At 37.4% G+C, this 24,121-nt stretch overlaps 4 protein-coding genes across 5 annotated transcripts in view; all 4 read left to right on the top strand.

Moving 5' to 3' along the window:
- The window catches only part of LOC134815899 (cilia- and flagella-associated protein 53-like), an 889,273-nt gene that overhangs the window by 632,690 nt on the left and 232,462 nt on the right, over positions 1–24,121 (top strand). The window lies entirely within an intron of this gene.
- The window catches only part of LOC134815904 (intraflagellar transport protein 52 homolog), a 40,014-nt gene that overhangs the window by 4,614 nt on the left and 11,279 nt on the right, over positions 1–24,121 (top strand). The window contains exon 2 of the mRNA XM_063824508.1: positions 16,977–17,060. Within this exon, the coding sequence (XP_063680578.1) occupies positions 16,988–17,060 (73 nt within the window). The 5' untranslated portion in view covers positions 16,977–16,987. The remainder of the gene's footprint in view (positions 1–16,976; positions 17,061–24,121) is intronic.
- Positions 625–3,375, top strand: LOC134815898 (uncharacterized). Of its 2 annotated transcripts, none has more exons than XM_063824500.1 (3): positions 625–729; positions 904–995; positions 1,177–3,375. In XM_063824500.1, exons 1-3 carry the CDS (start codon positions 636–638, stop codon positions 2,578–2,580), a joined length of 1,590 nt encoding a protein of 529 aa, XP_063680570.1. In that variant the 5' UTR covers positions 625–635; the 3' UTR covers positions 2,581–3,375. The 2 variants fall into 2 exon arrangements, with proteins under 2 accessions (XP_063680570.1, XP_063680569.1); XM_063824499.1 differs by having other exon boundaries at positions 886–995; positions 1,177–3,223.
- LOC134814727 (uncharacterized) lies at positions 11,508–16,687 on the top strand. The gene is made up of 5 exons (XM_063822916.1): positions 11,508–11,590; positions 14,251–14,425; positions 14,882–14,995; positions 15,150–15,349; positions 15,644–16,687. The coding sequence occupies exons 1-5, from the start codon at positions 11,528–11,530 to the stop codon at positions 16,685–16,687; spliced, it is 1,596 nt and encodes a 531-aa protein (XP_063678986.1). The 5' UTR covers positions 11,508–11,527.

Here is a 24,121-nt window from a genome sequence, read left to right as displayed (position 1 = left end):
CAAGTGTAACTAGGGAGTGTAACTAGGGAGTGTAACTAGGGAGTGTAATATCTAGCTGTTCAAGTGTAACTAGGGAGTGTAACTAGGGTGATATCTAGCTGTTCAAGTGTAACTAGGGAGTGTAACTAGGGTAATATCTAGCTGTTCAAGTGTAACTACTAGTGTAACTAGGGTAATATCTAGCTATTCAAGTGTAACTAGGGAGTGTAACTAGGGTAATATCTAGCTGTTCAAGTGTAACTAGGGAGTGTAACTAGGGTAATATCTAGCTGTTCAAGTGTAACTAGGGTAATATCTAGCTGTTCAAGTGTAACTAGGGAGTGTAACTAGGGTAATATCTAGCTGTTCAAGTGTAACTACTAGTGTAACTTCCTAGTAACAGTAACTAGGGAAGCAGCGCAGCTCTTACTGCTAGATATATTAGTATCTTATCGCACACGAATGTTCATTTACAATTTGTGTTTCATTGCATTGTTTGTCTCATCCTAAATATTAAATAAACATGAGCTTCATTGAATATTTTAACTATTTGACGCCACTCAAATTAATTGACCATGTCATTGAAATTCACTTATCTAGCGTGAAATGTGCCTTGTAATTGTTGGAATTAACTACCATTTTCTTTAGCATGGTCAATGGAAGAAGACCCATTTCATCATGAAAAATTAGCTAATACATTAGTCAAACAAACGTTAACTGTGGCTGCAGTAGAGAAGAACAGGTTATCGAGTAAGTTTCTTAAAGGTGTACAGGTGTCCCGAAGAAGGCACCCCTAATAACTCAGCTTTAGTCTTAATACAATGTGAAAATTCGCAAAGTCCTTGATACCAGTTAGTAACTTAGTAACCAGTAAGATACCAGCTGTAATTAACTAACCTAGTCTAGGTCTCGACCCTATTTCAGAAGAAGGTGGGACTTTGGAATCAGAAGAGTTAAAAACAGCATTAGATAAGCTCAATGTTTCAGTAGGAAATGGTGAAGAGGTTATCGAAGAGGTAAGACGTGAGCTTTTTTATTCCCATCTATTAGAGGGGGGGGGGCGGGGGGGGGGGGGGGGGTGACACGTCCCATCTATTAATTTGATATCCCAAATTGTCACTGATTTGCCCTCTATAAAAATAGTAAAGATAATCTGCTTAAAAATACCAAAATTAATTTACAGAAAATATTTTTCAGATTATTCCCCATCATGAATCTGCTCAAAAGCGCAATTTGACGAATGATTCTGAATGTCTTCTCGATTCTCTTGGAGAAAATGATCGCTCAGTCTCTGAAGAATCTTCGGAAAAGTCGTCCAAATCGTCTAGTTCTAGCTCTACATCATCAAGTTCATCTTCTTCCCCTTCATCTGCATCACTAAAACAAACTAAACCAACGAGGTTAGCACAAACTTTCAAAAAAGGAGACTTAGTTCATGAACTGAATAAGACAAGGGTATTAGACAAGAGTGCAGGCCCCAAAAGGGATGCTATTCCAATTATCAAAAAAGCTGACATCAAAGCTAAGAAAGCTGCTCCTAGAGTTAACTCTTGGATTGATCCAAAATCTGTGAGAGGTACTCCGCATGATAAACAGAAAATTAAAGACTGGGTGACCTACAAAGACGAGCAAAAGAGAAAACATCAGCAACAGGTTAAAAAAGAGGAACAGGATGTAATCGAACGTGAGAGGGAGGAGTATGAAATAAAGGACCAACTTCAAAAGAAGAATTTCCAACAATGGCAAAGCAATAAGAAAAACCTTCTTGAACAGAAAATGAAGCACTCTCTTGAGCTAAAGGCACGCAAAAAAGAAAAGCAGCTCGAAGAAATCGAAAAACTTGAATATAGTGAGAAAGCTTTTCGAAGTTGGAAATCACGTAAGGAGGAGAAGTCCAGGGAAGAAAACAAGGTTAAAAAACTATGGGAACTGGGCAAAAAAGAGGAAGATAATAAGTTAAGAATCGAAAAAGAGCGAGATCAAAAGAAAAGTTTTGAAATGTGGTGTCAAGCTCAGACAAAAGAGGATGAAAAGAAAAGGGAAGCTCAAAGAAAAGCGAAGGAAGCAGAAACGGAGTTGGAAATCTTGCAGGAGTATAGAAAACAGGATTCAGAAGAGGAATATTTTCAGTGGAAAAAAGAGAAGTCGCTCAACCGTTCATTGTCTCCTAAACCTGCAGAGCATCGATTAGGTTGGGCACCAGCGGGAAAGTCGGATGGACGACATCGGTCATCCTCATTTGTAGGACCGACCTCTCCGAATGAACCTCTCTCCAAAACCCTGGCCACTTTGCAAGATGGTCCCTCATATCACAGAAAATTGAAGACAGTTGATGTCTGCTGTAGGAAGATATCATTTTGGTGTCATTGCCATATCGAACATGAAGTACATGTATCTAATGGCTTCCACGATGAAAACTTTCGACAAATCCGATCACAGCCGACCAGAAGTTCTACACCAAAAACCAGTCCAAGATTTTCTAGGCTTGAACCAGAATACTACGAGTACGAAAGAAGCAACGGATTTGAAAGTCCAATGCAGCTGAGTCGACACACAACTCCTGTTAACAGTAGACCTTCTACACCTAGACACGGTCCTTAACCAAACCTTAACCTTGTGGGTGGTTGCAGAACTTATAATATTATATAAATAGTTACAATCATTCAGATAGACACTGCAGGTGTGTTCTGAGTTTTTAACAATAAGAGATGTGTTTAACAATATTTGTTGTCACCTTGTTGCCACCAGTTGATCAAATGTGATGGTTAATGACTAATGACCCTGGTTCAACTTTATTAGATTATTTGAACCTGGCATGGATGTGGCAAACTTGCGAGGTTAGACGGAACGTATTATAACTATTTCAAAGTCAAATTACTACGGTGATAACATAAACTTCCAGAATTAGTATTGCTGTAGCACTAGGTAGCAGTAAACCACGGACTATATTAATGTAGATTTGTTATTTATTTCAGCTATACCTATTACTATACGTTATATGAAACTATACATTTTATTATGAAACAGATTTTGTAAATTAAATACAGATGTACAGAAACCAGATTTATTACCATTTGCATTGGTATATTAAGATAATATAATGATATTGTAGCAGTAGCTTCATGAAATATGATTATAATAATATGTATTTTTGTACACCATTGTTTTACAATTTTAGAACATGTTATTAAAGTTTACTTACTTTGATTGACAATAACATATATTTTAAACATTGTCTTCAACTATAATCAACTTCTTCTTTTCCGTCTGGTGAGCACAGTTTTACCACGGGGCGGTTTGGGCGGAGCTTCAGATGTTGAGTCGCTATTTTTCCAGGGAAAGGTTTTTCCTGCAATATTAAGATATTAGTGTTTGAGGGGTGAGGGCTGGCAGCGGGGTGTAGTGTTTAAGTGTTACGTTAGTAGGGAGGGGTGCAGGAAGGAGGGAGGGAGGGAGGGAGGGAGGGAGGGAGGGAGGGAGGGAGGGAGGGAGGGAGGGAGGGAGGGAGGGAGGGAGGGGTGCAGGAAGGAGGTGGGAGGGAGAGAGGGGTGCAGGAAGGAGGTGGGAGGGAGGGAGGGAGGGAGGGAGGGAGGGATTGACCTAATCTACTATATTTTAGACCAATGAATGCTAATTGGGGGTAATTGGGCAGCTATGGTTAACACAGTCACAAAAATGTGACATTTTAGCCATTGTATTGCCTAAAAACAATACATTTTCGTTCTGAGCAGTGCATATGGGAGTATGGGTCACGTGGCTAATGTTCAGAACTTCTGAACACGCTAGATTAATAGATGCTAAAATTACGCCACTGTCGTCGAAAACGCTCTTTATTTTGTTAACCAATATCCTCAAAATTCAATGAACATGTCCATATAATATAATAATACTAACCTGGATATGCTCGGTGATCTCTTCTCACAATGGGCCTCTCAGCAATGTAGGGAATATACTTAAACTGGTGCATCTCCACAAAATACTGTACAATCTTCAAATAAGAGGTGAACAGGTATTTATTTTTCCCCAATCTGTATTGACCTTTTTGCACTGTCTTTATGTGGAAGTGCTTGAACATTTTCTCCCCTTTCTTTCCGTGCGCTAGTGATTGAAACGGTTATTAATTGTTGGGAGAGGATACGCTTTCTCCCCTTTCTTACCGTGCGCTAGTGATTGAAATGGTTATTAATTGTTGGGAGAGGAAACACTTTCTCCCCTTTCTTACCGTGCGCTAGTGATTGAAATGGTTATTATTTGTTGGAAGAGGAAACACTTTCTCCCCTTTCTTACCGTGCGCTAGTGATTGAAATGGTTATTAATTGTTGGGAGAGGAAACACTTTCTCCCCCTTCTTACCGTGCGCTAGTGATTGAAATGGTTATTAATTGTTGGGAGAGGAAACACTTTCTCCCCTTTCTTACCGTGCACTAGTGATTGAAATGGTTATTAATTGTTGGGAGAGGAAACACTTTCTCCCCTTTCTTACCGTGCGCTAGTGATTGAAATGGTTATGAAGTGTTGGGAGAGGAAACATTTTCTCCCCTTTCTTACCGTGCGCTAGTGATTGTAATGGTTATTAATTGTTGGGAGAGGAAACACTTTCTCCCCTTTCTTACCGTGCGCTAGTGATTGAAATGGTTATTAATTGTTGGGAGAGGAAACACTTTCTCCCCTTTCTTACCGTGCGCTAGTGATTGAAATGGTTATTAATTGTTGGGAGAGGAAACACTTTCTCCCCTTTCTTACCGTGCGCTAGTGATTGAAATGGTTATTAATTGTTGGGAGAGGAAACACTTTCTCCCCTTTCTTACCGTGCGCTAGTGATTGAAATGGTTATAAACTGTTGGGAGAGGAAACATGTTTGTTCGTACGTTTATTTCATTGGTTAAACCCATATGTAGGCTATTTTTAAAGCTCATGCAGGCTCTTTTTAAAGCTCATGTTAAAAGCAAAAGTTTTCCTTCCTCCCTCATCATTTCTTGAGCAGGTCTGGATTAACCTACCAAATACCAAATACCAGATACCAGATACCAGATACCAGATACCAGATACCAGATACCAGATACCAGATACCAGATACCAGATACCAGATACCAGATACCAGATATCTAGCCAGCTAGTGGGATACCAGATACTGGATGATGGATTACTCTGGAAGCTTGAGGTATTATACCGTAATAGGCCCCTAACTAATTCCACTCAGTGAAAGCAGTATTAATGACATTCTCACTTTTCAGAACTAAGTGCCTAATATAATTAAGATAGAACATCTAAACAGTTTTATTCCTGTTCCATATGATCGAGGATAGTCAGGGCTACAAAACCTGACCAAGTTTAGCTCAATCCAGTACTGCGCGTTCGAGATATGAGGTTAAATATACCAAAAATAGAGGTTTTCTGGTGTGACATCATTGTAAATTATTTGGAGTATAACCTCAATATCTCACAAACTATACATTTGTGGTCTTTCTGAGTTACACTATCTGTTTCCTCTGGCAATTTCGGTTCAGAGTCAATTAAGTTTGAAACAAAATCTCAGTATATGTGAAAGGACTGAGGATATCAAGTTTGTAAAAGCGCGCGCGCACACACATATAATGACCTCATATCTTCCACATTTAATGATTTTTTACAGAAATTCTTTCACCATCCTGTAGCATTCATGTGCTGAGTAGGATAGCATTCAAATCATGTCTTTAAAAGCTTTAGATAGATACTGAGGGAGAAAATTCATGTTTGTAAAAGCGCGCGTGCGCGTGCGCATGGCCCAGACTATATCAATGGACGGCCACGGGAGGATAAAAGTACTTTTATATACACCAGCATGCTCATTGATGGCTTAAAATGAAGCTAAGACATACTCCTATCAGATCCACCATAAGTTAGATACCATAATAATCATTAAATGTGTCTAAAATGAGGAAGCTTTGACAAGTGCGAGTGGTTTTGGCAAATTTTGGTATAAAATGGGCCCTGAGATCATATTTTTCTCATTAAAATCACATATATCACGAATATTTATGTGTGTTGGGTGTATCCTCATTGGTATCAACCATTTCAATCATCTAGAGCAGCTTTCCTGATTCTTTATCTCATGAAAATGGGCAAAAAAGCTCATAAATAGTCCAAAATCGGTCATTTTCGCCGCTTTAATAACCTCATTCCTGGCACCCAGAACGCTTTGGGTACTCAAAACATGATTTTTCGGATACCTCAGACCCCTAACTAGCACATGGAGCCAGAAAGAACAGCATGTAGGGACTTCTAAATTTCCATGGTTGAGAACCCAATGTCACACTATTCGTTCATTAATCCTGCTTTCACTGCACCTTGTTTTTGTGCTGAATGTTAAATATTAGTTGAAATTGACTTGGTTACTAATTGGTGTTATGATATAATAATTCTTCTGACACATGGAATTTATTGATTACTAGAAGCTGATTGGATGTTTCATTATAAAAGAACAGGCCTACTCACACAGAGTAACATTTGACGGAAGTTTAAATCATTTCGAAAACTTTTCGACCACCAGTGACTAAAGAATTATTAAAGAACTGTTCAATTTGACCCCTGACACTTTTGTTATTACTTTTCTTGTTAAGAAACGCCATGCGGATATCAAATTGCGCAGTGACAGAATTGAAGTTTAAAACTCAATTGATTTCTCAACATATCATATTATCAAGTAATGTAAATATACAATAGAATAGCACGTGACACTATTGTGTGCTAATAAGTGCTCACCTGCAGTTAACGCGAAGTGTTGTGTCCCCATCCCCCGTGTCCCCATCTCCCGGCCCCCTTTGCTCTTTCTTATCACCACCATATTCTCGTACCTATCATTCAGCAGCCTCTCTGCCAACTGGTAGGTCACATGGGGCCAGAACCACTCATGATCATACCAAACATCAGGGAGAGGAAACTGAACATTCTCACTTGAGGAAGAGTGAGTCTCATAGCCCGGGTACCCTAATGTGAGCATCAGTTTACTGTACCCCCTACCTAGACAAGAGTGAATAAATGTTACGTCCTGTAAACGAGTACAGCAGTAGAATTCACCATCTTTCTCGTAAACGTGCTCGTCTTTGTGGGGTAGGGGGTATTTGTCTTTGTTTTCAATCATCATCATTTCTTCAATCGGCTCGTATTGGCAGTACATTTCTGCATCGTTCCTTGAAAGAAGCGATATCTGGAAGCCTTCTTCTTCGTACAGTAACCTTACAATTATTGCGTTAGTATTGTAGCAGTATCAATCTTACAAACAGTGCGTTATTATTGTAGTACATCAATCTTACAAACAGTGCGTTATTATTATAAATATCTCCGGGATTTCGACGCGGGATCATATTATCACTCAGCCCGGCCCGCTGTTAGATAAACATCTCAAGGTGATATCATCCCGCCCCGGAAATTTGTATAAACCCGGCCCGCTTTTTAGTCGTAACTGATGTTTATCATTCAATTCTCCGACTTACAATAATCAATGATACTGCTGATTAGAACTCGATAATAGTAGAACAGTTAGACGCGCGATCACGTGGGTGCGTCACGTGCGTACCACGTGCCACCAATAGCATACGCCGAGTCTATACCACGTGACACGAAAGCGCACCACGTGATATGAAACATCGTAACCGTCCACTTCTTTTACACGCAAATTCCTGGGAACGTTACCAAAGCAGCTAATTCTTGGAATTTCTCCAACGTGTGGCGTGAGAAGTTGGCGACTAGCCAGCTACCCTTGTCCGTGCCCTAAAAATAGTATTGTTTTGCTTGCTCTCCTTCCAGCTCTTGTTCCTGCTAACGTTCAAGCTATTGCTCCACTATGACAGATCGGTTTGACATTCAGATTGATGAACTGCTTTCCAATCGTGTTCCGGACAGTACAGTTAGAGTCAACAACTGGGCTCTAAACAAATAAATCCCTTGTCGAAATCGCCGGAGATAATTATAATCCATAAACACTTCACGCTCAGGGCTAAATAAATGTAATCCCTCAGCTGGCGCTTCGGGATTACATATTAACACAAAACTCGTGCGCTGCGCGCACTCGTATGTGTTTATCAGATCATCCCGCTAGCGCGGGATGATCTATTATATAAACCCTTTGCGTGGCGGGTTTATGTTATTGTAGTACATCAATCTTACAAACAGTGCGTTATTATTGTAGTACATCAATCTTACAAACAGTGCGTTATCATTGTAGTACATCAATCTTACAAATAGTGCGTTATTATTGTAGTACATCAATCTTACAAACAGTGCGTTATTATTGTAGTAAGGGGATGCTACCTCTGAAAGTAGTGTTTAAGAGAGTAGTGTTCCCCCTCATTTACGCATCTGATTCTCAATGTAGAACTCTCTCCTCGATCGATACTCGAGTTATCACCAACACTCCACCAATATTGAGACGACGCAACATCCTCACAGACTATTGTTATCTGCCCTTCTTTTGACCAGCACTCTGTTACCTTAGCGAACGGTGGTTACAATGTGGGTACTAGTAATGGGTGATGGAGTACATGTAACTCTCCTCACGTCCAAAAATGGCGTTTCTCTTGTCGCTAATATAGTACATGTTTTTAAGTATACCTTACTGAAGTGAAAAAGCACTGTCAGAAATCCCAAGGTTCCAGCTAGAGGTATTATAAGTACTTTGTCATGGAAAGCTAATAAAGTACATTCCTCTCCCGAGTGTTGTGGCACCTTGACTTTATACACTTCTGTAAAATAAGAGAACTAAATAGCTCAAAGAGCAATAATTTAAATCTAAATACTTACATGGGCATGCAATGGTGCAGTGAAAATAAAGATAAATTGTTCCTTTTAATGTTACCAAAGTAGTGGGTGCAGATAGCAAAACACTCCCCCACATCGTTACCACATCCATACAGACAAACCTCTGTATTTTCCTCTTCTCTTTCGAAACCTACTTTCGATAGCCTGGCTGAATTAGAGAGAAGAGTTAGCTGTTAATGTTCGATGAGGTGAAACAAGAAACTTCACAGCCAGTTGTGGGACAGACTTTGCGTGAAGTTACTCTTCACTCTGATTAGAGTCAACTGATAGCAACTTAGGGAGGTGGGCTCCTTCAGAGGCGCTGTAATATTACATCGTATTGTTTCTGTCTCAATCCCGCTCAGTTATATTATACATGTTTAGACATCTGTGTATTTGTTACATCAACTCCTTGTGTGATTAGTTAAAATGAAAATCTGCCAAACATGCCCCACAAAATAGAGATGATGATCATTTAAGTATTTTGAAAGCTCCCAATGAAGTGATTTGACACCCTATAATATAACCTTAACAGGAGAGCACTCGTAGTTGCGACATGGTAAATGGTTCTCAGAGATTCAGCCTTCCCATTGGTCAGCTTTTTAAATCGAATATATTACAATCGAGCTTGTTCTTTAAATCTGTGCGCTGTCGTAACTACGCTAAATTAGTAATTTGCTTGGGTTTTTAAACTGTCACGTCAATTTCAATTTGCTTAGCTTCTGCAGTTTTAATAGATAATCTTGAATCAACCTGCACGCTTGTTTTACCTTCAGCTTGTGCAAATATTGTTTCCTTTTTCTGTAAGCAGTAGGCATAATAATTATCCCAGTTGCTTGGTGTGGGCATTTATTAGGTAAACCTTTTGAGGTTATCCTACTCCAACTGCAACTGGGATAATAATTCTTCTCATACCGTAGTGAAATAATATAAGGTGAAGTGAGTGCAAAAGGTGCGTTTATATAGGAGAATGTTATTGTAGGAAAGGAAGGAAGCAGGGCTACAAAAACAGCCAGTAGTAATAACAACCACTCAGTAATATAATGTCATAGACAGCAATAATAATAGAAATTAACAAAGACCCTACTAAAATTCATTTCATTGCTTGTAATCACACTTCAATTCACAAACCATTATAAACTATCTTAATATTGTTGCCAAAAGGTACATTAGTAAAAGATTTCAGGCAGGAAATCAGGGAACTGCTGATTTGGGTAAATCAAACTGCTTAAACTTTCTCACAAAAGTGCTATTGTGTCGATCTTGGCCGATGAGGGCTAAATTAGGGGGGGGGGGGGGGGGGGGGGGGGGGAAGGGGGGGCTAAATGCCAGGTTGCAATTACACCACTGCTCACTTACCTATGAAAGTTTGGTCATCTCCAAAGCCAGGTTGCAATTCAACGTGATAATCATTTAACAGGAAATCCATCAATTCCGACTGTTCCGGCCCCGTAACACGTAGCATTGTCTCACCTGTATAATCATTAATAACTGGGATTCAAATTCAGTGACAAATAGCTTATTATCATTGCCATTGAATTCCACTGGCAAATTTGTTTTTTATTAAAATTCGAGGGAAAGATCGGGATACTGATCCTGCTATGTTCAAATCCCAATTAAGGGGGGGGGGGGGGGGTTCACCCAAATCCCAATTAACTGAACCCTTTTGATGGCATCTTAGTGTCAATCTTATATAATCTACTTGCCATTTTCTCTGAGCTCTAATTCGACATACACCTCTTCATTCTGAAAGTTTATGATTAACATTGGGAATCATTATCATGCCACAAAGGGAATAAACGATATTTGAGTACTTGAAGTTCAGAGCTATATATTATATATCACGCCAATTATATTATATAATATCTACATTCTATATAATAATACGCCTACGTAATCGCTTTAGCATATTTGAAATGTTACTAATAGCACTTGACTAATAACACTATAGGATAAAACCTTATTTCTTACCCACTGTTTTTGATTTGTTGTCAAGTTAAGTGGTGTTCTCAGTAGTAACATTTCCTTCGTGAGATTTGCTATCAAATTTTGAAATGTGGCAAAATTGAGTTGACTTTATTTAAAGGCCGCAGTGGCTCAATGGCACTAGACGAACACGAACAAAAGTACTTCATGATTAATTGTGGTTCTGGTTTGAAATCAAGAAAAAGTGGTCCGAACACTACGGTGCGAGACTCTACGGTATGAGATCGGCTCAAAAAATTTGGGTTCGGGTTTGTGTAAGTTTTTCTCACTACTACTATGTCCCTACTACTACTACTACTATGTCCCTACTACTTAACCCTAATCCTAATTTTTAAAGCTGAAACATCCCACGCCGTAGAGTCCTGGACCCAAAATATTATGTCCTACAAGTTTGAACCGAATCTTTACTTGTTTACTTCAGCAGTCAGCACTGCTGTCAAACCAAGTTTAAAGATAGACTTCAAAACAAACCAATTAACAACAAATACACTAGCATTGATCTTTGTTTATTTTGTTGCAATTAACTCTGGTATGTTAACCAATTAACCTGCCAAGAATGTAGCTCATTTGTAATAATATAAGACTGTAGCTGATAATTTCAACTGTGTTTCTGACTTTCTCAATCATCGCTGACACTTCCGTACTTCCAAGCCATATCAATTGTCAAACGGCTCAGTTCTTTTTGCCTCTCTCTTACTAGTGTTACCATGGTTACACTAAACCCCTTCTCTCACCAACCCCCCCCCCCCCTCAGCGTTTGAAGAATTAAACATAATGTCCTGAGTGTGATGGGGTGGAGGACTCTAAAAGCTGGCTTTTTAGTGGTAACGGATGCAGAAGAGAGTGAAAAGGTTTGTAAAGCACATAATTTCAATACTGAGAAGTGAATATTAAATATATTATAGTATATAAATATTAAAGTGTGCAATAATATTTAATTTAGTTTACACGATGGGAGCTCTTGCTACTCAGATGACTGAGATATCAAGTACTAGAAACCCGCTAGTCGAAAGCTTTGTTCGAGGAAATTTTAAAAATCAGTTACGTTTTAATTTCTCTTCATCATCAAGCTCTGTTATACTGTAGAAATTATGGATTTTTTCGTCAAGTTTAAAATATAAATAGATATAATATTGTCGATAGTATTGCCTGAATAAATAGTATCTGAGGAGAAGATTTGTAGGATACAATACTTGAGTAGGAACAGTGTGCCTCGTGACGTGTAAACAGTAAAGCTGTAGGTGCTTCGCACGACAATAGCTGGATAACACAACGTTGTTCACACACGTTTCGTGTACCTTCTTAGCTTAAAAATGACAGTGAATGGGATATTGACTTTGAGTAAGGAATGTTAGGACATGATTGGATCTGGTGATATAAAGTAAGAATAGCTCATTACATAATATAATCCTCAACAAGCTAGTATATTTTTACTACAAGCTTACAGGAAAAATGTTTCATCCTTTTATTTTGTGCTCGATAGCACTGCTAGAGGGACAGGTCCCGGAACTGCTAGAGGGACAGGTCCCGGAGCTGCTAGAGGGACAGGTCCCGGAGCTGCTAGAGGGACAGGTCCCGGAGCTGCTAGAGGGACAGGTCCGGGAGCTGCTAGAGGGACAGGTCCCGGAGCTGCTAGAGGGACAGGTCCGGGAGCTGCTAGAGGGACAGGTCCCGGAGCTGCTAGAGGGACAGGTCCGGGAGCTGCTAGAGGGACAGGTCCCGGAGCTGCTAGAGGGACAGGTCCCGGAGCTGCTAGAGGGACAGGTCCCGGAGCTGCTAGAGGGACAGGCCCGGGAGCTGCTAGAGGGACAGGTCCGGAAGCTGCTAGAGGGACAGGTCCCGGAGCTGCTAGAGGGACAGGTCCCGGAGCTGCTAGAGGGACAGGTCCCGGAGCTGCTAGAGGGACAGGTCCGGGAGCTAGAGGGACAGGTCCGGGAGCTGCTAGAGGGACAGGTACCGGAGCTGCTAGAGGGACAGGTCCGGGAGCTGCTAGAGGGACAGGTACCGGAGCTGCTAGAGGGACAGGTCCCGGAGCTGCTAGAGGGACAGGTCCCGGAGCTGCTAAAGGGACAGGTCCGGGAGCTGCTAGAGGGACAGGTCCCGAAGCTGCTAGAGGGACAGGTCCGGGAGCTGCTAGAGGGACAGGTCCCGGAGCTGCTAGAGGGACAGGTCCCGGAGCTGCTAGAGGGACAGGTCCCGGAACTGCTAGAGGGACAGGTCCGGGTGCTGCTAGAGGGACAGGTCCCGGAGCTGCTAGAGGGACAGGTCCCGGAACTGCTAGAGGGACAGGTCCCGGAGCTGCTAGAGGGACAGGTCCCGGAGCTGCTAGAGGGACAGGTCCCGGAGCTGCTAGAGGGACAGGTCCGGGAACTGCTAGAGGGACAGGTCCCGGAACTGCTAGAGGGACAGGTCCCGGAGCTGCTAGAGGGACAGGTCCGGGAGCTGCTAGAGGGACAGGTCCGGGAGCTGCTAGAGGGACAGGTCCGGGAGCTGCTAGAGGGACAGGTCCCGGAGCTGCTAGAGGGACAGGTCCGGGAGCTGCTAGAGGGACAGGTCCCGGAGCTGCTAGAGGGACAGGTCCGGGAGCTGCTAGAGGGACAGGTCCCGGAGCTGCTAGAGGGACAGGTCCGGAAGCTAGAGGGACAGGTCTGGGAGCTAGAGCTGCTAGAGGGACAGGTCCGGGAGGCTGGACCATGATCAATACGGTTACGGGTAAAGCACCATCCTATACTGGCAAAATCAAGGAAAACTCACTAAATCAAGAGAAACTCACTAAATCAAGAGAAACTTACTAAATCAAGGGAAACTCACTAAATCAAGAGAAACTCACTAAGTCAAAAAAAACTCACTAAGTCTAAATCAAGGGAAACTAACGGAACGAGTTCAAAATTGAAAGAACTATTTTGCTTCTTTTCCAACAGTTGAGAATGAGGAAAATAGTGAGGTCCACCTCTGAATATATCAGAGCCGTTTACGTTAGAGGAGTACAGGATAGCAAAGACCAGCATAAAGGAAGGGAAATCATGGGGTGACGAAAACATAGCCCCATAAGTCTTCTTATATCAGACCTTTTATCTATTTCATCTAAAATTTGAAACACATGTTCCAGGTTCCTGAGATAGCGATTTTAAAAATTTTGCTGTTAGCTATTTTTATGAGGTTTACTGTGGACGATTTTGTGATGCGCACTCATCGTTAACTTCATATCTCAGCTTTGGAGCAACAAATCAAAAATCGCTAGTACGTATTATTATAGGACAAGACCTTGAACTCTTGAAGAGCACGTCTGCCAAGTTAACTCTTGAAGAGCACGTCTGCCAAGTTAACTCTTGAAGAGCACGTCTGCCAAGTTAACTCTTGAAGAGCACGTCTGCCAAGTTATGAAGTTACAAGGTCTCTGTCTAATACCGGACACGTTTAGCCACCACAATGTGTTCCTTTACTCAGGTCCAGTCGGGTAAGTTGGTGGTACAGTGGGTGTCTCTCTTGTACAATGTATTCCTTTACCCAGGTTCAGTCGGGTAAGTTGGTGGTACAGTGGGTGTCTCTCTTGTACGACTTCAACACTAAGATGATGAAGCTGGAGGTCAGAGAATGCAGGACTCTTCAACTTCCTCAGATGTCCCTGGTTCTGAAAGCCAATCTCGTGAATATCACCTTCGCTAGTCACGATCCTAATTTTTTGGGTTAGTTTTAGGTGCCAGATATTACACAGTGTAAATATCTGTATTATATGTTTCTCATTGTAACGGTCGAAGTAATTAGTGTTTATTTAATTACCTTCAACCCCCACAGTTTTATCTCACAAATTACTTTATACTAACATATCTTTTTAAAAGCTGATTTGAATGTCCCAGCAGATTGAAACTTCTTTAAAGCTTTTAATATTATTAATAATATGTAACTGGTGTTACTTGTTTGGTTTGTTTTTTGAAAGTTAGTTATAAATATTGCAGTAATATGATATATATTTTTTCGATATTAGAAAAAAAAACTTAAGGATTATTTGACCGGAGTTTTCTCATTTATATTTGGGCTGAATTTATAGTAGCGAGTACATTATTTACAATCTCGATAAATATCAGACAATTTTGGAGTTAACATAATACAATAATACAATAATTAAATACAATTCCTCACAGTTTGCGTGGAGAGTAAGCGTGTGGGAAATCTAACTCTCAGTTTTAGTACAGATACCTTTCTATCAGAAGTGTTGGAATGGCAAACACTTTTTAAGAGTGCAATTAGTCCAAATGGTATGTTTTGAAAACTGTAAACACTAAGCAACTTTATCCAGTTTGAATTATTAGGCCTGTAGTTCGTGTAACAAAGTTTTGATAAATAAGAGCAAGTTTATTTATTTAAGATCACATCTTGTTAATATTATAGTCCTGACTCGTCTGGTTGCAGTGACGTACGCTGTTACGATGATACAAGATAAAACAGAGCTACCTGCTATACTGTGTGTCAGTGAGAGGAGTGTTGAGTTGTCTGTAGCAGAGCGCACTACTCCGCATACAATCATGGAGAAGAAGGGATCTAGTGGTATCTCTAGTGGAGATACTCTGCTGACTACACATTCTACTGTTATCTCTACTAATGTTGATTTGGTAAATTCCTGTCTCTTTCATTTTTTCCGTTCACTATTTTTGCAACAATTTTAAGTGAAAGGTTATGAATGGACGTTTTTGCAGAAAAAGATGGATTTTCACTTTTTGCTTCCAATTTCTTAAATTACAGATAAAAGTTAAGTTTTACAGCAATTTCTACGGCAATTGAATTGGAATATCGTATTTAAAGCATGATATTATGAAGTTAACTAATCAGAGCTTGTAGTGAACGGAAATATAGCGTCCGCTACTTCTCAACCTTAGCTTTTCAGTTAAATTGAATAATTGTCTCAGATAAAACTGACGGTTGAAGATACCCTGATGTTGACGCTCAACCAGCAGACAGTTATTCTTCGTACGAACCGCTTGGTAGAGCTCTACCAGCACCTCATGTCCTACTTTACTGACCGTGACTACGTGAACACCAGGACACACTCTCGGAGCAAGGTTCTTGAAGAGGACGAAGCTAATCTTCACATTCCTTATTCAACCCACTCTACAAGCCCTAGAAATACCTCTCCTTCTAGCAGGAGGGAGACACCTCATCCCATTTCCTCTCCGTCAATACAACACACACACACAACAACAATACCATCTCCTAATCTGCCCTCATTTGACTCAGCACCTCTGTCTTTAACCAAACTTCCTAAACTTGCCCCCCTTGCTAAGATATTAAGGGGACCTCTTTCTAAACCGGAACCACCGCCTAAACCAAAAAATGCAAAAGAAATTCTGTCACAATTTGAATTTGGAAGCACAAGTTCTTCTCATAATTCTGGTGAACCGATTTACAAATCAGTTCGTAAGCCTAAATCAACCATTTCTGCATCTTCCATAGGTATCCGTGGTTTATCCGAATCCTCTGAGAAACCTGAAGACATTCCAGCTCTCCCTAGCACACCACCTGAGTATGCAAATCACATTCCAGCTCTCCCCGGTACACCACCTGAGTATGCATATCATTTGCTAAAAGAAGCAACATCTCCCCGACTATCAGGAATAAGCACTGATGTTGACTACGTTAATACCAGGATTACCAAACACAAGTACAAGTCTGATTTGAGATCACCTGTTGCAGAGGAAGATATGTATTCCTACACCCCTGATGATAATGATATGTATTCCTACACCCCTGAAGATAATGATACGTATGAGAGTCTATACTCGTTAAGAAGTTACCCCCTCGCTAAGCTGCCCCCACCAACAGAAACCTGGCTCTATCAGCCCACTTCTACTCTGGATATCAACAAACAGCAACGTGTACAGAGCAAAATGTTGTTTAATAAGATTCAGCTGTTTGACAAGAACATTTTACGTAAGGTCAACTCAAAAACTTAAGTCAACTAGTTTGAAGATATTAGCTGTTGATATGTATTTCTCGGGTTATATTTCTCAATTTCTCAATTTCTCAATTTCTCAATTGATTTGACGACAATATTTGTTCTTGGGGAGAGGGATTCCAGAATAATTGTAATAAATGTGGCATATATTATTATATTAAGTTCCCCCCAACTTCCCTCTTGTTACAACCAAGCCTAGTTACTTCAAAGTTCGTCAAGTTCAATTAACGATAATAGATCTGAAAAGTGCAAAATAATGTTTCAATTTTAACACACTTAAATATTGTAGCTTACTTGAATGATGGACAGTAACAGAGGAAAAACTGTGCTGATAAGCTCTACCAAAGGGGAGCAGTTTCACATGAACGCAGGTAAACACCCAACTAGTGACTAATATAATGAAACGCAGGTAAACAGTAAACACCCAACTAGTGACTAATATAATGAAACGCAGGTAAACAGTAAACACCCAACTAGTGACTAATATAATGACGAAGTTTCAATACTCACGTATTCGATTCTTAATACTATCATAGTACTACATAGTATTACTATGTAGTACTAGTATATATCTAGATCATATCCCGGCTCTCTCCAGCAATTCTTACTGACTATCCAGTATCCGGGACGAATATATAATGTATTTTATAATGAGACCATTACTCACAGCTTGTCTCAGTATATAATGTATTTTATAATGAGACCATTACTCACAGATTGTCTCAGTATATAATGTATTTTATAATGAGACCATTACTCACAGCTTGTCTCAGTATATAATGTATTTTATAATGAGACCATTACTCACAGCTTGTCTCAGTATATAATGTATTTTATAATGAGACCATTACTCACAGCTTGTCTCAGTATATAATGTATTTTATATAATGAGACCATTACTCACAGCTTGTCTCAGTATATAATGTATTTTATAATGAGACCATTACTCACAGCTTGTCTCAGTATATAATGTATTTTATATAATGAGACCATTACTCACAGCTTGTGTCAGTATATAATGTATTTTATAATGAGACCATTACTCACAGCTTGTCTCAGTATATAATGTATTTTATATAATGAGACCATTACTCACAGCTTGTCTCAGTATATAATGTATTTTATAATGAGACCATTACTCACAGCTTGTCTCAGTATATAATGTATTTTATAATGAGACCATTACTCACAGCTTGTCTCAGTATATAATGTATTTTATAATGAGACCATTACTCACAGCTTGTCTCAGTATATAATGTATTTTATAATGAGACCATTACTCACAGCTTGTCTCAGTATATAATGTATTTTATAATGAGACCATTACTCACAGCTTGTCTCAGTATATAATGTATTTTATAATGAGACCATTACTCACAGCTTGTCTCAGTATATAATGTATTTTATATAATGAGACCATTACTCACAGCTTGTGTCAGTATATAATGTATTTTATAATGAGACCATTACTCACAGCTTGTCTCAGTATATAATGTATTTTATATAATGAGACCATTACTCACAGCTTGTCTCAGTATATAATGTATTTTATAATGAGACCATTACTCACAGCTTGTCTCAGTATATAATGTATTTTATAATGAGACCATTACTCACAGCTTGTCTCAGTATATAATGTATTTTATAATGAGACCATTACTCACAGCTTGTCTCAGTATATAATGTATTTTATATAATGAGACCATTACTCACAGCTTGTGTCAGTATATAATGTATTTTATAATGAGACCATTACTCACAGCTTGTCTCAGTATATAATGTATTTTATATAATGAGACCATTACTCACAGCTTGTCTCAGTATATAATGTATTTTATAATGAGACCATTACTCACAGCTTGTCTCAGTATATAATGTATTTTATAATGAGACCATTACTCACAGCTTGTCTCAGTATATAATGTATTTTATAATGAGACCATTACTCACAGCTTGTCTCAGTATATGATGTATTTTATATAATGAGACCATTACTCACAGCTTGTCTCAGTATATAATGTATTTTATAATGAGACCATTACTCACAGCTTGTCTCAGTATATAATGTATTTTATATAATGAGACCATTACTCACAGCTTGTGTCAGTATATAATGTATTTTATAATGAGACCATTACTCACAGCTTGTCTCAGTATATAATGTATTTTATATAATGAGACCATTACTCACAGCTTGTCTCAGTATATAATGTATTTTATAATGAGACCATTACTCACAGCTTGTCTCAGTATATAATGTATTTTATAATGAGACCATTACTCACAGCTTGTCTCAGTATATAATGTATTTTATAATGAGACCATTACTCACAGCTTGTCTCAGTATATAATGTATTTTATATAATGAGACCATTACTCACAGCTTGTCTCAGTATATAATGTATTTTATAATGAGACCATTACTCACAGCTTGTCTCAGTATATAATGTATTTTATAATGAGACCATTACTCACAGCTTGTCTCAGTATATAATGTATTTTATAATGAGACCATTACTCACAGCTTGTCTCAGTATATAATGTATTTTATAATGAGACCATTACTCACAGCTTGTCTCAGTATATAATGTATTTTATAATGAGACCATTACTCACAGCTTGTCTCAGTATATAATGTATTTTATAATGAGACCATTACTCACAGCTTGTCTCAGTATATAATGTATTTTATAATGAGACCATTACTCACAGCTTGTCTCAGTATATAATGTATTTTATAATGAGACCATTACTCACAGCTTGTCTCAGTATATAATGTATTTTATAATGAGACCATTACTCACAGCTTGTCTCAGTATATAATGTATTTTATAATGAGACCATTACTCACAGCTTGTCTCAGTATATAATGTATTTCATAATGAGACCATTACTCACAGCTTGTCTCAGTATATAATGTATTTTATAATGAGACCATTACTCACAGCTTGTCTCAGTATATAATGTATTTTATAATGAGACCATTACTCACAGCTTGTCTCAGTATATAATGTATTTTATAATGAGACCATTACTCACAGCTTGTCTCAGTATATAATGTATTTTATAATGAGACCATTACTCACAGCTTGTCTCAGTATATAATGTATTTTATAATGAGAACATTACTCACAGCTTGTCTCAGTATATAATGTATTTTATAATGAGACCATTACTCACAGCTTGTCTCAGTATATAATGTATTTTATAATGAGACCATTACTCACAGCTTGTCTCAGTATATAATGTATTTTATAATGAGACCATTACTCACAGCTTGTCTCAGTATATAATGTATTTTATAATGAGACCATTACTCACAGCTTGTCTCAGTATATAATGTATTTTATAATGAGACCATTACTCACAGCTTGTCTCAGTATATAATGTATTTTATAATGAGACCATTACTCACAGCTTGTCTCAGTATATAATGTATTTTATAATGAGACCATTACTTACAGCTTGTCTCAGTATATAATGTATTTCATAATGAGACCATTACTCACAGCTTGTCTCAGTATATAATGTATTTTATAATGAGACCATTACTCACAGCTTGTCTCAGTATATAATGTATTTTATAATGAGACCATTACTCACAGCTTGTCTCAGTATATAATGTATTTTATAATGAGACCATTACTCACAGCTTGTCTCAGTATATAATGTATTTTATATAATGAGACCATTACTCACAGCTTGTCTCAGTATATAATGTATTTTATAATGAGACCATTACTCACAGCTTGTCTCAGTATATAATGTATTTTATATAATGAGACCATTACTCACAGCTTGTCTCAGTATATAATGTATTTTATAATGAGACCATTACTCACAGCTTGTCTCAGTATATAATGTATTTTATATAATGAGACCATTACTCACAGCTTGTGTCAGTATATAATGTATTTTATAATGAGACCATTACTCACAGCTTGTCTCAGTATATAATGTATTTTATATAATGAGACCATTACTCACAGCTTGTCTCAGTATATAATGTATTTTATAATGAGACCATTACTCACAGCTTGTCTCAGTATATAATGTATTTTATAATGAGACCATTACTCACAGCTTGTCTCAGTATATAATGTATTTTATAATGAGACCATTACTCACAGCTTGTCTCAGTATATAATGTATTTTATAATGAGACCATTACTCACAGCTTGTCTCAGTATATAATGTATTTTATAATGAGACCATTACTCACAGCTTGTCTCAGTATATAATGTATTTTATAATGAGACCATTACTCACAGCTTGTCTCAGTATATAATGTATTTTATATAATGAGACCATTACTCACAGCTTGTGTCAGTATATAATGTATTTTATAATGAGACCATTACTCACAGCTTGTCTCAGTATATAATGTATTTTATATAATGAGACCATTACTCACAGCTTGTCTCAGTATATAATGTATTTTATAATGAGACCATTACTCACAGCTTGTCTCAGTATATAATGTATTTTATAATGAGACCATTACTCACAGCTTGTCTCAGTATATAATGTATTTTATAATGAGACCATTACTCACAGCTTGTCTCAGTATATAATGTATTTTATATAATGAGACCATTACTCACAGCTTGTGTCAGTATATAATGTATTTTATAATGAGACCATTACTCACAGCTTGTCTCAGTATATAATGTATTTTATATAATGAGACCATTACTCACAGCTTGTCTCAGTATATAATGTATTTTATAATGAGACCATTACTCACAGCTTGTCTCAGTATATAATGTATTTTATAATGAGACCATTACTCACAGCTTGTCTCAGTATATAATGTATTTTATAATGAGACCATTACTCACAGCTTGTCTCAGTATATGATGTATTTTATATAATGAGACCATTACTCACAGCTTGTCTCAGTATATAATGTATTTTATAATGAGACCATTACTCACAGCTTGTCTCAGTATATAATGTATTTTATATAATGAGACCATTACTCACAGCTTGTGTCAGTATATAATGTATTTTATAATGAGACCATTACTCACAGCTTGTCTCAGTATATAATGTATTTTATATAATGAGACCATTACTCACAGCTTGTCTCAGTATATAATGTATTTTATAATGAGACCATTACTCACAGCTTGTCTCAGTATATAATGTATTTTATAATGAGACCATTACTCACAGCTTGTCTCAGTATATAATGTATTTTATAATGAGACCATTACTCACAGCTTGTCTCAGTATATAATGTATTTTATATAATGAGACCATTACTCACAGCTTGTCTCAGTATATAATGTATTTTATAATGAGACCATTACTCACAGCTTGTCTCAGTATATAATGTATTTTATAATGAGACCATTACTCACAGCTTGTCTCAGTATATAATGTATTTTATAATGAGACCATTACTCACAGCTTGTCTCAGTATATAATGTATTTTATAATGAGACCATTACTCACAGCTTGTCTCAGTATATAATGTATTTTATAATGAGACCATTACTCACAGCTTGTCTCAGTATATAATGTATTTTATAATGAGACCATTACTCACAGCTTGTCTCAGTATATAATGTATTTTATAATGAGACCATTACTCACAGCTTGTCTCAGTATATAATGTATTTTATAATGAGACCATTACTCACAGCTTGTCTCAGTATATAATGTATTTTATAATGAGACCATTACTCACAGCTTGTCTCAGTATATAATGTATTTTATAATGAGACCATTACTCACAGCTTGTCTCAGTATATAATGTATTTCATAATGAGACCATTACTCACAGCTTGTCTCAGTATATAATGTATTTTATAATGAGACCATTACTCACAGCTTGTCTCAGTATATAATGTATTTTATAATGAGACCATTACTCACAGCTTGTCTCAGTATATAATGTATTTTATAATGAGACCATTACTCACAGCTTGTCTCAGTATATAATGTATTTTATAATGAGACCATTACTCACAGCTTGTCTCAGTATATAATGTATTTTATAATGAGAACATTACTCACAGCTTGTCTCAGTATATAATGTATTTTATAATGAGACCATTACTCACAGCTTGTCTCAGTATATAATGTATTTTATAATGAGACCATTACTCACAGCTTGTCTCAGTATATAATGTATTTTATAATGAGACCATTACTCACAGCTTGTCTCAGTATATAATGTATTTTATAATGAGACCATTACTCACAGCTTGTCTCAGTATATAATGTATTTTATAATGAGACCATTACTCACAGCTTGTCTCAGTATATAATGTATTTTATAATGAGACCATTACTCACAGCTTGTCTCAGTATATAATGTATTTTATAATGAGACCATTACTTACAGCTTGTCTCAGTATATAATGTATTTCATAATGAGACCATTACTCACAGCTTGTCTCAGTATATAATGTATTTTATAATGAGACCATTACTCACAGCTTGTCTCAGTATATAATGTATTTTATAATGAGACCATTACTCACAGCTTGTCTCAGTATATAATGTATTTTATAATGAGACCATTACTCACAGCTTGTCTCAGTATATAATGTATTTTATAATGAGACCATTACTCACAGCTTGTCTCAGTATATAATGTATTTTATAATGAGACCATTACTCACAGCTTGTCTCAGTATATAATGTATTTTATAATGAGACCATTACTCACAGCTTGTCTCAGTATATAATGTATTTTATAATGAGACCATTACTCACAGCTTGTCTCAGTATATAATGTATTTTATAATGAGACCATTACTCACAGCTTGTCTCAGTATATAATGTATTTTATAATGAGACCATTACTCACAGCTTGTCTCAGTATATAATGTATTTTATAATGAGACCATTACTCACAGCTTGTCTCAGTATATAATGTATTTTATAATGAGACCATTACTCACAGATTGTCTCAGTATATAATGTATTTTATAATGAGACCATTACTCACAGCTTGTCTCAGTATATAATGAGACCATTACTCACAGCTTGTCTCAGTATATAATGTATTTTATAATGAGACCATTACTCACAGCTTGTCTCAGTATATAATGTATTTTATAATGAGACCATTACTCACAGCTTGTCTCAGTATATAATGTATTTTATAATGAGACCATTACTCACAGCTTGTCTCAGTATATAATGTATTTTATAATGAGACCATTACTCACAGCTTGTCTCAGTATATAATGTATTTTATAATGAAACCATTACTCACAACTTGTCTCAGTATATAATGTATTTTATAATGAGACCATTACTCACAGCTTGTCTCAGTATATAATGTATTTTATAATGAGACCATTACTCACAGCTTGTCTCAGTATATAATGTATTTTATAATGAGACCATTACTCACAGCTTGTCTCAGTATATAATGTATTTTATAATGAGACCATTACTCACAGCTTGTCTC

The sequence above is a fragment of the Bolinopsis microptera genome, chromosome 5, assembly GCF_026151205.1.
Source record: "Bolinopsis microptera isolate Bmic1 chromosome 5, MBARI_Bmic_1.0, whole genome shotgun sequence".
Taxonomy (NCBI): Eukaryota; Metazoa; Ctenophora; class Tentaculata; order Lobata; family Bolinopsidae; genus Bolinopsis; species Bolinopsis microptera.
Note: the sequence above shows the minus strand (reverse complement) of the source record. Positions and strands in the feature narration are given on the sequence as shown.